A 17,532-nucleotide genomic window follows, 5' to 3' on the forward strand; every position below is an offset into this window, starting at 1 on the left:
GCTGCAGTTTAACCCTCAGAGGGTGAGTGAGCACTGGAATGGCTGGCGTCACCATGTGGAATTGTGATTTTAGTGAGCAAGTAAGAAATCTCAGTGTCAATAGTTCCAATGTTTTAGATAAAACTCTGGATCAGTTCGTGCTTTTCATTGTTTCCCACTCCCAACCTTTCACCAGAAAGTCATTCCCTTTTAGTGGTGTGATTCATCATTTGTTTTGTGTTAGTATGAATAGTAATTGGTTCTATTACTAACAATGTCTCTACAGAGGCACTCACATAGGTGGTAAATTTGGTTGTTGGTGAGATTTCTGTCCTGCTGGGGACCTGCATCTCAGTATTTAGTTGCCAGGTGAGCCTGGGGGCTGGTTGTTGGTCAAAGCTGCTTGCTGTGCTCCAGGATGGGTTTTTTTGGGCTCAGACCTGTGGAGTGAGCAGCTGGAGCCCTCAGATTTTCAGACGTATTGCCTGTGGGCTGGGAATCCCAGAGCTCAGACCTGCAGGGGCCTTTTGCTGCATTTCCAGCAGCACTCTTTTAGAAAGCCTTCTTTTGGTTTGGTTTTTCGGTTGTTTTTTGGTTTTGTTTTTTTTTTTTTTTTTTTGACTGGTAAGCAGTTGAATTGTAAAATATGGACCAGCTCTCTCCAGGATATGTTTTATTTTTAAATCAGGTTGTGGTTTGCATGTGCCTGTGTTGGATGTATTGTTCTTTGGCTTAAGAAAATACTGGGTTTGGTTACATGCACCTTGTTTAGAAAAAGAAACAGATGTGCAGCCCCAAAAAGCTGGTATGCATTTGCTTGAGCACCAGCCCTAATTGTTGATTCTTTCAAGCCTTTCACTGGCTGTACGTGCACACTTTTCAGAATAAATCAGAATAAGCGTCCCACTGCTGGAACAGGAGAAGGGAAGCGTGCCCACGCCTCTGTACAACACTGCACACCTAAAAAAGGCATTAAAAGAGCATTGTGAGGGTTGAAAGTCAAACGCTGAAAAGTTAGAAAATAGCAGTGTTAGGGCTCCCTGCGCACCCTTAATTTGCCCCCCCGGTGCGTGTGCATTGTTATCCAGGCTTTAATTGTGGGGTCCCTTGCCGGGTTCTCCACAGGCTCCCTGCCTCCCTCTGCACACAGAATGAACTTTGCTCACTTAATGAGCAGCTACTCAGGATTTTGTTTTCTCTTATTGTTCGCTCTGTGCCCTTCTGCCTTATTTACCAGGCTCTATTCAAGCCCTGTTCCAGAGGCAGAGTTATTAGTTTCCTCTTGAGTTTCTGCCGATCCCATCGCTATTGTAGCTGAGCAGTTGATGAGCAGTTAATTAAATTTCCCCAAAGCTCTGTGAGACGAAGCGATGTTTTAAAGATGGGGAAGCAAAGCACAGAGAGATTAAATAAAAAAGAATAACTTGTCGTTTTAGGGGCCAATTAGAGCTGGCACAGGCCTGCTCTTTCCCCTGGTGCATAGCATTCTGTGGCATGCTCGCAGGTCCTGGCTCCAGGTGCTGCTCCCGTTGCTCCGCAGGGGTTTCCTTGCTGCACTGGCCTTGGTTTGAGTGGCCATGTCAGTCTCCACACAGCCCAGCTCTCCTCAGGAGCATTCAGCCCCTTTAGCCATATGAGCCCCTCTTCTCCTCACTCCCACTCGTGGTACACCTTCCACAGGGCGCCGCACAGAATGCTTCCGTCCTGAGCCCTGCCCTCATCCCTTGGCTGAACCAAGCAAGTGACTTAACTGCATCTCCTAACATTTAGTGGTTGCTTTTGCCAGTGGGGTGGTGTTCCTTCTAGTCACTCCCCCTCCTTCTTTTGAGGCTGGGTAGAAAAGATTTCAGCAGATTCTTCCCCTGGGTCATGTATCCACCCATAGCTGTCTTTTGAGCATCCAGCTTTCTTCCAGTGGTCTTGATCCTTTCTCCTCTCCCCACTCCTCCGCTCTATGTCTCCTTGGCTGGACCTCTCCTGGCTAATGTTACCCATGCCAGGGAGGCACCTCTTGAGGTACAGGAGTCTGCTCTGCAGCCAGGGAAATCATATTTTCCGCTGTTTTCGTCTCCTCTAGAGATTTTGGGCTGGAGGGATTCAAAAGGTGACAGTGGATGCAGGCTGCTCGTGTGTTTGATGGCCAAATGAGAACCCTCCAGTAAAGGCTGGATTTTCTAAACCAGCATCCACACTCTGAAAATCAGAGCTTTCAAATATACCTTAAACTGGGCCTCTGCAGAAGCAGAACTTCTTCATGTCTGGTGTGTGTTGAGGTGTCTGACCAAGGCATGTTTGGACAGGGAGCTCAAGCTGTCCCTGCGGATGGTGAATGCAGGCCCTGTGCCTGTGGCAGTGAGCCTCAGAAGCTCTTCCTGCTTTCTTCTTGCAGCCTGTTGAAATATTCTGCATAGCACACACATCCAGGCAGTAGATGCAATTTTTAAGCTGTAGATGATCTCTGTATATGGAAATACGTTAGGAGCTGTCCTCGTTCCCCCACCTGCCTGTGCAGTGCAGGTTGGATGTGTCTGCAGCTGTTTCCTCCTCTGTCCACACACCTGGGACACCAGCACATCTCCCTGCAGGTAGGCAGCTGCTAAGGCACACAACCCAAATGTTTTTTAGCTGCTGTGTCTGCTTTGCTTCCTTCTGGCAAGGGGGGAACGAGGAGGTAAGAGAACACTGAGGGAGAAGGAAACAGCAACAGATGCAGCCCTTCAGACAGCAGTCCAGCAGCATTCACGGGGACACAGGCTGGATAGCAGCGAGGAGGCTGCTGTCTGCGCTGTGACGGATTGTGTCGGGCTTTTTCCATACTTGCAAGCCAGCTGGGTATGGGGAGCTTGACCTTAGCCTGGGGTCCCCTCCAGGCCTTGGTCGCTCTGTCCTGTCTTCTCTCACGCTCATGTTTGTGCTTCACAAGCTCTCCCCTCCTTCCCCTGCCCTCTCACCGTCCTTGGCGGCAAGGACACGGCATTCTCGGAAGCAGTCCTTGCTTAATTCAGCTCTCATTCAAGCCAGCACAAGCAGAGTTTGTTCAGTTTTGGACATTCCCCCATCCGGATTTGTCTTGTTTTTGCAGCTCTGCTGCTCTCTCCTCACCATCCTGTCCCACTCTGTCCTCTCCCAGCACTGACCCCCAGCCTTTTGCAGCGTTGCAGAGGAGGATGGAGGGTGAGAAGTGCCTAAGTGGGAGCAGTATAACCATGAGTTGCAAGTCACTCTGGCATTATCCCATAATTTTGAATGTGCGTGGCTTGACTTGTTAATTAGTATTTGACTGCTGTGTTTGTCAGCTGAGTCCAAGTTTCTCTATTTTACCTTTCCCCAGACATAGACAGGCTTCTCTGGGTGGAGCAGGGGACCAGGAGTGCTGGGTTGTGCCACAGATGTTCTTCCAGTTACTTGTTCTGTCAAGGGTTCAGGTTGGTGGTGAGGCATTGTTCCTCAATATACTGGAGCAGAAAAGGGCTGGCTGGCTGACCTGCCTCCTTCTGTTCCGGTGGGATTCTTTTACCTCAGAAAGTAAACTAAATTCAGCGGGCTCTCCTCTGTCCAGGTCACAGAACACTTGTGCCAGTCGAGGCACCTCTCGGAGTTATCAGCTGCTGTTGGTTAATCTGTGGAAAACAGGCCTGAGAAATAGTGTTAGGCATATTGACGAGGACGCTAAACGGAGTTTAATAACCTGGTAGAACGTTTTCTAATGAAGCAACTGGGACTTCTGTAATCTTTTTTACCCCACTTCTGCCATTCAGCCAGCTTGCATGCCTCTTAATCTTTTAAGCTTCAATTTTACTCGCAACTCAGACTGCAGTCGTTACCGACTTTCAGTTTTATGATTGCATTCATGAGCTTTTTTATTTTCTTCTCCTCAACTGTGGAGGAGTTTTAAAAGGGAAGAGTTGGAATGCTGTTGCTTTTTTCTTCCTTGGTCTGTGACCATCGGTGGAAAACATGCAAAACTCTTGGGAAGCAGTTTAAGGAGAACTTAATGCCAGCTGCTGGGACTGTTCACTGCTCTCACAGCCCAAGGCACATTGGGGTTTGGTGCTGGCCTGATCTTTCACTGACGGGCTGTGTGGCAGACATGGGACAGACTAATAAGTCAGACTGAAGCAGTGCCAGAAGCCAAGGCTGTGGTCCTTGGGTACGTACCTAGAGCTGCTGGCGTGGCCGTGCTGTGTGAAAGCCCAGGTACAGGGAAAGCAGAGGGAGGATGCTGGCAGTGCCATTCTCGCTGTCCTGTGGAACATGAGGCGGTCTGTAAGGTGCTGAGACTGCAGCCGGGGCAGAGAGGTGTGGATGGAGTTTCAGGATAGAGAGGCACCCTTAATTCAGAGATGCATGCTGCCCAAGGCAATCAGAAGAGTTGCAAATGGATTCCTAACAGCATCAAACCAAGGCCACTTCCTAATTGCCACAAAACACCATCACCATTTGAGGTTAAGTTTTCTCTGTCAAAACTTACACACAGATCAATACTGTGGATGTGCCATTTGTAGGATTTTTTTCTCAGATCGTTTATAGTGTAAAAGCAAGGGAAATCACAAAATCTGTTTTTCACTTCCGACAAGGACTGGCCAGTCTGGAGAGACTGGGAGATGTTTACTCTGTGCACGCCTGTCTACAGCTGTCCTTGAATTCTGCTGTGGATCCTGTGGTCCAGCAGAGGCCTTGGGGTCCTGCTGCTTCAGCTCTGTGGGAATCTGAGCTAAAGAGACACGCTGGTCCAAATAACTCATGGATGATTATGACTACCAGTTGAGCAGGGAAATATTTTTGGCTTTGTCCTGAGGTTTGGAGAGTGTCCACTGTTTCCATTCTGAGAATGTCACAGAGACAGATTGCTGCGGCAGTGATGAAAATATCAAGAGAGGCTTAAAAAAGCAGACATTCTTGGGGAAGTAATGAGAATAGATGGAGCTGGTGCTCGGTGTACGGACTGGGAGCCAGAGTGACAACTGAGCTTTGCAGGGAATGGCAAGCCAGAGGTAAAATTAAGGGGCTGGTAATTGGAAGGAGGCTTTCATCACAGCAGCTCCCTTAGATCGCGGCTGCTTTAACTGTCTGAGAGAGACGGGTATTTTAAGTCCCAGATTGTTCTTTGGCCTGACCCTTGCTCGTATTTGGTGCTTTGCTGAAGCTGGGAGTGGTGGTCAGTATTGGTCAAAGCCTCAAGCAAGCCCTAATGCTGCATCGTGGGACCCTGGCGTCTTTGGCCAAGATTATGGTCTGGAGACTGAGCTGGATACTCATAGTGTCCTGGGATATTCAGACATGACCATGGGGTATAGAGGGAGTGTCGCTTGGTCCAGGACATCCCGCTGTGCTGTCAGTCCCAGCACGGGGGCCTCTGGCCGATGCTGGCTGCCTGCTGGCTTTCCTGGGGCTCTGCACAGGCAGCAGTGGCTTTCTGTGCGGGAATCCGTCTAAAATATCTGCTGTGGCAGAACGGTTCAGTGTGCCAAGGGGGGGGGTGGGACCAGGATTCCTACTGTGCTGGGAGATGGTGCCTCTGAGATCCTGTTGGACCTGCTTGGCTGATTCTCTGTCTGAATTACGGATGTGTCAAAGTGCCAGCAGGAACCCACCACCCTCCAAACCACACAAAGTCCTGCGTGTGTCTCCCAGGAAAGGTGCAGAGGCTCTGCAATGGCTTCTTGCTGACAGCCACAGACGGATCTGCGCCTAATTTAATGTAAAGATCAATACAAGTAAGGCACTGTCACACTCTCACATTAATCTGTGATGCTTCACTGATACCATGAGCAATGAGAGTGAGCAGGCAGGTGGCCGGGTCCTTGGAATTACCTGAGCTGAGCAAGGAGTTCTTAAAATAATCAGCTGCAAAGTTTAAAGGCAGAGCTTGTGCCCCGTCAAGGGAAACAGAAGCCCTGAGAGACTGGTCTCTCTCAGGGCTGTCCTGAAATATCAGGCCCTGACAGGTTCTCCAAAGGCAGTCAGGGATGTTTGGCTTTTCAGGGTTCGTAAGGCAGTGTGAGCCCAGCAGGCAGTCTTTAAACAAGTCCTGACTGTGCTTCTCCTGGTGTTACGTTTGGGGAGGTGAGGGAGCAGGACCCACACAGCACTGAGCGGTGTCCCCACAGCGCCTGGGAGCTGTGCAGGGGCTGCGTCTGGGTGGGTGAGTGGCACAACGCGTGCGTGTCCTGGGGCTCCTCCTGTCCTCGCCCTCTTCAGCGTGGCTCAGATCCTTCAGCTGATGGGCCCTGCTGTGGCCCATCTCTGAGCAGACGTGGCACTCGGGGACATGGGCTGGCAGTTGCCTTGCTGGCATTGCTGGGGGGACAGTTGGGCTCGGTGAGCTTTGAGGGCTTTTCCTACCTAAACAGTTCTGTGATTCTTCAGATCACTGCTGGCTTTTGTCTTCCCATCCTCTTCAGAGATGAGAGCTGATACCTGAGGTAGAGCACTTTTTATTTTTGTGTCATTCTAAATGCATAAGACGTGGATTAACTGCAAGCTATGGCCAGCCTGATTCCCAGAAAATCTATCCCAGACCTCCACCTGAGTTCACTGCTTCCTGTAACAGTGGCCAACAGTTGGTTGTTTCTCTTGCTTTGGCATGAGATCCTGCTATGTTATCACGGGGCTGATTTGAAATTGTGTTGAGGGTTTGCTGAACAGTAGTGTCAGGAGCACAGCCCCTTCTGGAGGGGACCCCAGCAGGCTTCAAAGGGCCCCTCCTGGGCTCCGAGGGCAGCTCCTGCAAACCAGGAGCAGCGTGTGAGGAGGTTCCACCGCACACCTGGCTGCAGCTGATCCAGCTGGCACAGTGCGCTGCTGGCCGGCTCTCATGGGCCAGGGCCTTGCAAGGGATGGTGGTGAGCAGCAGCTTTGTCAGGCAGCACAGACGAGTGCTCGAAAGCCAGATCCCAGCATCTGCTAGGGTGGTGTGAGAGCTTCCCTAATCACTTCTGTGCAGTCCACATCAAAGAGGGACAGGATGAGGTCTGACCTGGATTCTCGGCTTCTGGATGCCTTTTGATGGTGGTGGATTCACTGCTGGCACATCTCTGTTGACCTCCGTGGGCTCTTTAGGCTAATCGCCACAGGGATTGTCTTTAATCTTTTGACACCCTCATCCAAGCATTCCTGCCTCTCCACATTAGCAAATTAAGTTATTAGCTCTTAATACCTAAAAATCTAGACCTTCTGTGCCAGAGGGTAACAGAAAAACAAGATTAGGGAGATTGCTTCCAAAGCCTAGCATTTCCTAGCAGTGTTAGTAGCTGATCACAGCTCGAGAATGTCAAGCAAAGAACAGGCCATGAGATGAGGAAAACGCCCGAAACAATTCAGAGTGAAGAAGATCCCTGAAGAACATGGATGTGATTACATGCTTATCCCGGAAGTTTAGCAGCCAGAATACTCAGGAGTGCACACACCTCTGGACTCCTGCAGCAGGAGTACAGACATCCTTGCCAAGGGAGCAGCAGCCCTGTTCTGCCACATGTGCTTCATCTCGGGCCCATTGCCACCATGGGGCACAGCAGGCCATAAAAGACAGCCAGCTGGATGGCCTCTGGTGATGGACATCTCCTGGGCAGGAGAAGAGCTTCTACGCTGCTAGGAGCAGGGAAACAATTTGGAAGAGCAGAAGAGAGAAGGGTCAGTTTTACAGAGGATAAAAGGCGAAGTCCTAGGACGAGGCATGGGGCATATTGCCCCATGGGTGGTCAACTTCAGTGCTGCAGCCAGCAGATGCCAGTGTCTGATCTTGGGGGATTTTCCCTTTGGTAGCTGATCTCCACATGTACTAGATGGAGGTGATTGTGTGTGCTGCATGGGGCCACAGCTTCAGGAGTCGCAAAGCTCAGAAATCAAGCTAGAACTGAGAAGAATCTTGATTTTTCTGCTCACCAGCCTTTCAGAAAGGGAAGGAAGCATTCTGAGTAGTAAATGTTACATGTAGGAGTTTGCAGGGTGAAGGTTTACTGATGACAAACCAGGTATCTATGACGGGTGAGTTTACCCCTAGGAGAATGATGCTGTGGCATGCAGGGGAGCAGGCTCTGTGTGTGTCTTGTGTGGACCCATCCGGGGATGCTCTCATTCAAGCCTTGACTTCAGACCTCTTCCTTTCAGCTCAGGGGAACGGGGTTCAGTCCCCACTGAGTGGTCAAGGGACAGCCAAGGGGCGCTTGTCTGGGGTTTGGATTTCAGGCACTCACTTCAAACGGCAGAAACATCACCTGACTGACAGGTCAGTGGTTCTACAGCTGCCTCCTTACGCTCAGCTCCCACAGGACCACTCGCTGCTGGCTTACAGTATGACAGTATTGCTGATTTAAAACTCGACTTTGGTCATGTTTTGACCCAAGATGATTGCTTCCCTGATTTCTTTTTCGTGTTGCTGATCTGTAGTTTAAGTGGTTTCCGGTGTTTTAAGATTTATGTGGAGTCCTTGGTGGCTGCAAGGCACAAGGCCTTCAGGACCTCGGTAGTTCTACCTCAGGACACAGTTCTGACCAGCAGGCTGAGCGCTGCCATTGCCCTTGGTGCTCACAAGCTCCTTTCACCCTCGGTGCACGGTTGCCTTACGTGCACGGCTTCCCTATATCACATGGACCAAATGGTTCAGAAACTTCAGCTGGGTGACTTGGGCCCTAAAGACATCTGAAATTGAATTGCCCCACAGTTACTGCATCAGGGAGACCCACTCAGATGTCTGTGAAATGTGAGCAGCCTGCCAGGCACGAGCATGTTCCCTTCAATCCGATCTGGGGTCAGCACAAGAGTCCCTGTGATTCCCACAGGATCTTGGTCTGTCAGTTCTGTGCAGCACGCCCCTGCTACAGAGCTGCATTTAAGCATCTGGATCATAATGTGCTCATTCAGGTGTCTGAGGAAAATTCCTTGGGAAAACATTATCCTGCACCTTCAAGATCATCGTACAATATCAAAGAACGGGAGGAAGACTACCTTGACGCCTTGCAGCTGCGGGCACCTTGCTTTCACAGCTGCGCTGCGCTGTGCTGCATGGTGGCACCCCTTAGCCCAGGGACAGAGGTTATGAGACAGAGCCTGTTCCTGTGGGGGCTGTCGTTTGCTTCAGAAATGTGACTTCTGTGTCCAGAGCTGAAGTTTACAGCTGTAAGATCCCCAGCATCTGTGCTGAGGAAAGTGCAGAGGGCCTTGTGCAGCATCCTGAAAGCTGAGTGGAATAATGTCTAATTGTTCTGTAAACTCTCTTTCAGAATTTGCTCAGTCAGAATGAAGGGGCACACTTCATTCTCATAAGATGTGAGATTTAATTGAGGGTCTCTGGATAGAATTATGAACCCAGCTCCATGTTTCTACATTTGGAAATTTCCCTCAGAAAGCATCTCCATTTGTCTATCTCTGTGTGCCTAGAAATGTACTGTCAGTTGGTGTAGCTCTGGTTTGACCCAAGGGCTTTAAAGGCCTGCTTTTTTATTTCAGGTAGGAGTTTCTAACACGTAAATGGTTGCATAAAGAGACTTTGCACTGGGCATAAATTACACCCATTTTTAAAAAAGCCATACTGCTAAGAGACTGGAGGGGTTTTTTAAGTATAATGGTCAGTATCTTTTTACAGCATTTGTTTTGCTCGCAGTTTTGGAGAATTCCAATATAGTAAGAGTTAATACGAAGAGAAATTTGGGAAATTATTTTTGCTAATACTGAAATAGAACTGAAAATGAAGTTACTGTTCATGTGACCAAATTCATGCACAAGCATGACTGGAGGGTATGGTCAGAATACTCATGTGTATGTTCAGATCCAAATCAGTGTAAATGAACCATCTCCCATCTTCCTCCTTCAGCTTTACACTTTTGAAGGATGTGACCCAGAGTGTTTGAAATGCACTCCAGAAATGGCAAATACTGAGGGAACTTCCTAGAGCTGCAGAAAATAGAATCATACTGAAGATGTTACCACCACATGACTGCTTTTAATCTGCCCTTTTGAATACTGTTCATGAATTAACTCGTTCACTGGTATTTTTTCTTCTAAGATCTGAATTGCAGGCTCATGCAGCCTGCAGTGAGAATTCTTCCTCATTTCTGTGGCTTTGGAAGGTGTCGGGTGACATGAACTGCACAGTAATCCCTTTTTTATTCTCCGTATAAAAAAAAATTCCTGGTTTTTGTTCGTAACACTTTGCTGGAGTGTTGACTTGAGTGTTTGTCCCAGAAGCTGCGTAGATGCACACAGTAACACTCATCAGTGTGGTCGTGCTGGTAAAGCCTGAGCCCCTTCCTGTAAAGCAGCAGCCCTCATAGACTTCTTGGGGACACACAGCCCGATGTGGGGGACAGCTGAGTCCACTGGTACTTTGGATGTGGCCATTCCTGTCTCCCCAGCAGCTGTTCGTTCCCCTGGCAGCTGCAGAAGGTGTTTCCTATCTTGGGCCTCCTCCTCAAGTCCCAGCACGTGGGGGGACAGCTCCCACAGAGCGACAGGCTGAACCTGGGCACAACGCTGGCGTTCTGGCGAGAGCCTAGCTGACATCCTCTCTCTGCCTCTTTTCCCAGGTTGTTGCACTGTCGTCGTGGAGTCTCTTGAGAGATTCAATCTACTACACACTGTCTGTTGTTGCACTCATCGTGGTAAGTTTTTGAAGGTTCCTCATCTGCGGGAGCCCATGTCTACTGCCACCTGTAAAGGGAACCTGCCATGGAATCACAATCTTGTAGCTAAGATCCCACCTCCAACACTCACGGGGATTTCTGCTTGTGGAAAATTGCTTGTGGTCTCCCTGCTTCTGCTGGGAAGCTTGGCCCGAGGGCAGGAGATGGAGGAGTGTCCGGAGAGCCCAGAGGGATAGCTGGGGTGGGGTGTGGTGGCCCGGTGCAGACACGGAGTGTGGAGCTGAACCCAAGTCCTGAGCCCCTGGGCAGCCCTGCAGTGGATGCATGGATCGGGGTGCTCTCCTGGCAGTGACCTTCATGACTTCCTAAAAAACATGTAACTAACCTCTAAGGAGGCAGCACTTGTGCCCAGAGGAGAGAGGTCTTGAACAGCTCCTGCAAAACACTAAGGTTAGTTTTTCGACACGTAATAGGGGCAGTGCGTGCTAACAGAAAGTCCTCAAAGACTACACTTTCAGCAATTCTTAGTGCTGGGACTATCCCAGTGTTCATCAGGTTCATCAAGAAAACGCTCCAAATCTCTCAGAATTGGGCTATTCAGTGAAAAAATGTGTGCACAAGTTTTAGCTAAAGACACTGCTATCAGTTTAGCATTACCTTTGCAACCAATGCCGAACAACGCCAGGAAATGTAAAAATTGAATTTCCAGGTAACAGTTGCTTTTTTTCCCCCCCCCCCCCGCCCCAGCCCAGCCTAGTAGCCTAGATTCCCTAAGAAAGGTAGAATGATCTTGTGAGGTTAACTTCCATATGTCAGCAAGAAGGGGACTTTAGAGTCAGAAGAGGGTCACTTGCATCTCTGCCGTCTGGGTTACTGTGATTAGTGTGTTTCAACAGTGGGTTTTGGTTTGTTTCCTCCTGCACGTGGCCTCTGTCTCCAGACATGCTCTGTAGGTGCAGAGGCCTTTATCTGCCTCATCCTAAACAGAGGATCCTTCTCAACCTGTTTGTACTTTTATTCCCCGTATTGCAAGGCCAGCCGTTTTGTGCCTGGTGAAAAATAACTTTTCTACATAATTATTAGCAATGAGCTGCAAAACAAAGAAGCTTTTATTTTTTCTTTGACAGCTTGACAGTAATCTCAGACCAAAAAGTGTTGCTAAACAACAAACAGAGCCGCACATACTAATTGTAGTGAATCCCATTGCACAAGCTTAAGGACATCCAGCAGGCATTCTCTTAGTTCATTCCACAGGAAGCACAGATGTGAGCATCTGCCTGGCACCTAGCCTCCTGGTGCTTGGATTGGGCATTTCATTTATTGCATGGAGGCAGACAAGTTGAAAATCTGGTTGAAGCTCTTGAGAGTTGAAACTCTGTCATCAGTTTTAAATTCCTTAAGCAAGGCGGGTTTTTTTCATGGCTGCTTCATCCCTGTGGTAGTCGGCCGCATCAGGACATCAGGATGTGGAGAAGAATTCTCTACTGGTTTGTGTCCAGCACACCCCTGAAATTCCTGTCTACGTCTTCTGTGTCATGAGAAAGTCGTATGGCTTGCAGAACAGACATCTCTGTTACTCCTAAGACTTTTCTCCTACACTTTATTTCTGTTTAAGCTGTTCTTCATCATTACAGAAGTGCAGGAGGCCTTTTCTTTTGGGAGTGTACCCCGTAATACCAGGATGCAGTTATTTTTTCCCTAAGCTTTGAGTTAGCTTCTCTCCAGCTGTATGCCCACTCTTCTGCTCATCTTATCAGTGGTGGAGTTCAAGGCCCTCCAGGCAGCCAGGGTAGCAGGATGGTGCAAATCCAGGCATTAGAGGGGGCTTGAAGGCATTGCCAGAGCTCCTATTCCCATGTTACAGCCCTACCTGGATAATTTGGGTTGGGTGAGGTGGAGCGCATCCCAATGTCTTTCGATGTTACTCCATAACAGTCATTGCAAATGACTTAAACACCTGTTAGGGAAAAACAGAGAAAGATGGGAGGAAGGGAAAACATTTTAAGTGGTTAAAGGTTTAGCTTCCCTCTAGCTGATGCACTGACCCTTTTGTATGCAATATTGCTCCCCTGTTGATAGCACATGAGAATTTCTCCTGTCAAACACTACTTCAGTTTAAGAAGTTTCTCCTTCCCTTCACTCACCCAGGAATCCCTGGCTTCCTAGTGTCTCTAATTTTTCCTGTCCTTTTAAGACAGAATCCAGCTGAGGTGGAAGGACACTGTTGCTCAAATTCCGACTCTCCAGTCCCCCATGGCTCAGCTGGGAGATGAGCCACAGGCTCCATGCAGAGCACAGTGTAACCTGCCTGTGGTTTCCCCTTCATAAGATTTGTGTGCTCCTTTTAGAAGACACTTCAGTGCTTTGTATGCAGGGATAATTTTCCATATGAGGGCATTGAGACTTCTCTGCAGCTGGAGTAGAGTCATCAGTCTTGAAGAATTACATTGTTTGTAGAAGTTTGTTCTCATGGCATTTTAAACAGCAGCCACTGGTGCTGTGTTAAAAGTTGCACTCCACTGGTATCCTTACTAATCATAAACACATAAACCTGAGGGGAAATAAATATATTCCTTCCAATGCTGAGCTACAGCAACCTTTAAAAGCTTGATACTGTGCTGGGTGAATTAATATGACTTTGTCTCCATTTGTACTAGAAAAGGTAGTGCAGTGCTGTTGTAAGAAATAGGGCAGTATAGATTCACCTGTTTGCTGCTCCAGGCTATTTGATGAGAGAGAGTGAATTCTAAACCACAGAGGTTAGAAGTGGATAAACCGCATTTACCGTTCTTAATTCATCTTGATTCAGCCCTATGATTTTTTTTTTTTTTTTTTAACTTTATAATGTTACAATGCTGCCTTGTCTTCTTGTAGAGCTTGGGAAGACTTAACTCCTTATTCTCTTAAAAGGAAAAAGATGCCTGTGTATCTTAACTTGAAGGGACATGGTCAGAGTCATTAGTGTCAAAACGGAGATGGGTGCTATTTTTAGTTACAAAAGTCAGTGCACACGCTTTCATGTCCCATCACACCAAAACATTGTAACCTAAAACAGGCCTTGTCAGGTTGGATCACAGTGACTGGGAACTGTAATTTGCAATGTTTCGTGGTCATGTTTTCTTCCAGTAACCAGTGTAACTCTTGCCTCCTGCCGGCTGTCACACGGGAGTTGCTATTTACGGCTGTATGGCCACGGGGAAGTGTTCACTCTGCTTTCAGGGCCTCGTTCCTTTTCCCCCCTGTTTGCTTGGAGCGCAGCCGTGGATCTGTAATCCCTGGTGAGGGCACGGCATTTCCCTGCTGGTGCTTTGGAAGGGCCAAATGGACCGCGGCCCGTCGCCGAGGCCACGAGGGCTGTGTGCGACTCCAGCTCCAGCCTTCCGCGGAGGCACCGGCACTGCGGGTCCCCTTCGCAGCCATCCCGCCACCGTGGGAGGAGAACCGGGGCTGCAGGGAGCGGCAGGGCTGGCGGAGCACGGCAAGGGGGAGGGCCTGGTCACGGCACACAGCGGCCACCTGCCAGTGCAGGCCTTCAGCCACTGCTAGTGCAGCTCTTCGGCCTCTGCCTGTGCGCGCCCTTCCCTCACCCCTCGCCGTGGTGCTGCTGCTTCCTTCGCAGCCCTCACCATTGCTCTGGGTTCTCCCTTGACACCCCTCACCTAGGCGCTGGTTGTTCCTTCACACCCCTCGCCATGGTGCTGGTCGTTCCCTCACGCCCCTCGCCATGGCGCTGGTGCTTCCCTCAGGGAGGAGGCGCATTCCTTGCCCGAGGAGGCTTCGTGGCACAGCTGGGAAAGCCACACTGCCCATCCATCAGCAGGTGTGCCAGAGGGACCGTCACAGTAGCTACAGTCAGCTGGGGTGGTGGTTACCCTGAGCTGATGGGAACAACGCCCTGGGCCCAGCAGGACACGGCAGCAGCTGCGGAGCTTGCTGTGGATCCGCTGGCGGGTCACTCGGCGTCCGGCCGGGAGCCGGCGGGGAGGAGGCCATGTCCGGTGAGACAGCCGAGTGGGTCACAGGGATGCAGCCCCATCTCTGGCTCATGGCTGCTTTCCCTCTAACTCCTGCAGTAACTCTGGCTAACACAAGGATCCAGCGGCATTTGGGAAGGAGTACCTGCTTGCTTTGGCTAGGTGAGAGAAACTAAGGGTTGAGAAGTTCAAAGGCTGGGCAGGAGGCCAGTGCCAAAATGCACCCAAGCTTAATGCCATTGCCATGAGCCCTGGCTTGCTTTACTCTGTCCCCTGCCTGAGGTGATGAGCTGTTTTCAAGTGTGGTTTTGTGCATAACATGCTATTTTTAAATCTTTTCTCCACAGTTTATTTATGATGAAAGAGTTTCCTGGTAAGTGAATCCCTTTTCTTTTTGTTTTTTCCAGTTATACCACAAAAGCTGCCATAATTAGTGTTTATGAGGAGAGAAGGAGAAAGCTAGAAGTTCCGCAGGGCAGCTGTTTGCTGCTGTATGAGAAACATCAGCACAAGACAGGCCAGAATAACTAATTTTTTGAGCTAGAGAGGAAAGCCCAGGAGAGTGTCGCTCATACTGTTCCTGGTACAGCAGCAGTCAGTGCCCTCTGCATGCCCTGCAGCAGCTTGGGGATGGCAGTGTGCTCAGCAGAGCTTTGTGTGTGCCAGGAGGGGACGCCCAAGCAGTCATAAATAAGTGTATATTTGGATTTTTCATAGTTTAGTGAATGGCCAGTTTAAAGAAATAAAAGAAAAATAAAAATATCCCTAATAATGTGCTTAAGTGCAGTGCAGTAGGTATGGTGGTCTAGGAGGGCTTCAGACACTTTTCAGTTGCTTTGGTCTCATGGTTTTGTTTCCAGCACGAGGTGACAGAGCTGGAGGTGGCAGTGGAGGTGAGGCATTGGCTTTGGTGTCACTCTCAGCCGGTGTCATTTGGATTGCAGGCACTAGGGAGCGTCAGGCTGCTTAGGCTGGTGTTTTCCCTCACTGGCTCTTGCCCATTTCAGAGGCAGGTTTCAAACACCCACTCTTGCAGTGGCCGGGCTTTCTTTGCTGATGTTTTTTTGTGTGGTTTTTTTTACCGAAATTCACCCGAGGGCCAGTTGTATTTAACTGTGCTCTTTAAAGAAAAAAAAAAAAACAAACCACAATGCAGAAGCTGAGTGTTGAATCTTCCGAAGCAGGGATTGAGACATTGATATAGTTAGTGCAGTATCTCAAAATGCTTGTGGAGAAAATGTTCCATGAGTTTTAGCATACAGTAGTTTGATAATGGATGATTTCCACAAGGACTAGCAGTTTGCCATAGGGAACTAACTATGCAGAACACAGCACTTCGGTGAATGAAAAAGATTACCTAGAAACAAACTCTAAAAGTCGCATTATAATTTGTTTTCATACAAATTTTACTATTTCATTAGTTTGACACAGAAGCAGCAGAGGGAAAAAACCTATCAGTATCTAATCAGCAGTTTGAAGTGCTGCCTGCTGCATTCTCAGTGCTCGTGCAGCAGCAGTAGCGACAGAGCAGCTGCCCCTTGCCCAGGTTGTCTGAGCATGATCGGCTTTACAAAGCCCAGCACCCTGCTTTACGTCCCTGCAGGCAGAGTAGGGTGGCTGCTCCCCTCACTTGGCCACATCCCGTGGTTATTGTCCTCACAGAAGTGTTGGTGGTCCTTGTGATGCCTTGAGAGGCCTCCTAGACACAGAGACTAGACAGGAGTAAGGGAATAAAGGCAGGTATTTATTTGAAAGGCCTTCAAAGGTACCCCTGGGGAGCCAGAGGCTACTGCCAAGATGGACCCCAAGGTGGACTGTGGGTCACGAGCTTTTCCACACTTTTATAGGTTTGGTGCATTTGCATAGCAGGGTTACTTCTCCAATTAAAGCTTCAGTTTAATGATGTAATTCCCCTCAGCTTACACCCCCTTAGAGGCTCTTTGGTTTATACTTTTTGGGCCAGGATGGTCTGGGTGTCTTGGAGAGCAGGCTCGGAGAGGCTTTGTTATGTCTAACTAGCAGGAGAGAGCAGAAATTAACAGGCTACAAGAAACTTCAGATTTACACACTAAGCAGTACAGTGATTTGAAAAATATAGAAGTTAAAACCTAAGGTATCACTTGGGTGTGCGATTTGCTCACTGAACTCCTGGGTTTTGTCACTTGTTCTTAGCTGGCAGGTCAATTTAGCCAAGTAAAATCACAGAAGTCAAGAAAACAAGGGAGGCATCATGCATGGATGTGCGAGCCATTTCTTTATGCATCCCTTTTTTATAGAGGAATGTTAAGGCAGCCCAGGAGGGTTAAGCCTTTCTGCACACTTGTGGCATGGCAGACGGGGGAGTGGCTGAACAGGGGCAGCTTATGCCGTGCCCTGCTCTGATGCATTTATGTGTTGCTCTTGTTTCCAGGTGGGAGTCCTTAGTCTTAGTGCTGATGTATGTCATCTACATCTTTATAATGAAGTAAGTCAAATGTGCCCTCAGCTTATTTAAATCCTAAGGCTCCCTGTTCCCCTTGCCTCACCCAGCCCTCCCAACAAGAAGAAGAAACAGCTTCCAGTTCTGGAAGGGGTGGTTTAGCTTGACTGTTAGGAAAACTTTCTTCACCAGCAGGGTTGTCAGGCGCAGGAACAGGCTGCCCGGGCCAGTGGTGGAATCACTGTCCCTGAAGGTGATTCCCAAAAGATGTGTAAATATGGTGCTTAGGGACATGGCTTAGTGGTAGGCTTGGCAGTGCTGAATTAACATTGGACTTGAAGGTTGTGGAGGTTTTTTCCAACCTAAACTGTCCTGTGAATCTGTGCTTTATGGCTCTCGCCCTGTGTGAACTGACCATGGCTAATGCAGCAAATCGGGATCCATCCTCAAGTCCCACCAAAACAGTCTCTTTTGACTTCACTTTAGCATCCTTACTTGGAAACAAGCAGGAGCGACGTTCCAGCCTGCTTTTTACGGATGCAAAGCTCTGCAGCAGTTCTTGCTTGCCTGGAGATCTGTG

General features: G+C 48.9%; 1 protein-coding gene across 2 annotated transcripts in view; it reads left to right on the plus strand.

The window, feature by feature from the left end:
• SLC24A3 (solute carrier family 24 member 3) overlaps positions 1 to 17,532 on the plus strand; it is a 117,628-nt gene that overhangs the window by 71,611 nt on the left and 28,485 nt on the right. For both annotated transcript variants that reach the window (XM_048298056.1, XM_048298057.1), the window contains exons 7-9: positions 10,503 to 10,577; positions 14,881 to 14,906; positions 16,944 to 16,997. In XM_048298056.1, the coding sequence (XP_048154013.1) occupies positions 10,503 to 10,577; positions 14,881 to 14,906; positions 16,944 to 16,997 (155 nt within the window). The remainder of the gene's footprint in view (positions 1 to 10,502; positions 10,578 to 14,880; positions 14,907 to 16,943; positions 16,998 to 17,532) is intronic.

This window comes from Corvus hawaiiensis, chromosome 3, assembly GCF_020740725.1.
Source record: "Corvus hawaiiensis isolate bCorHaw1 chromosome 3, bCorHaw1.pri.cur, whole genome shotgun sequence".
Lineage (NCBI taxonomy): Eukaryota > Metazoa > Chordata > Aves > Passeriformes > Corvidae > Corvus > Corvus hawaiiensis.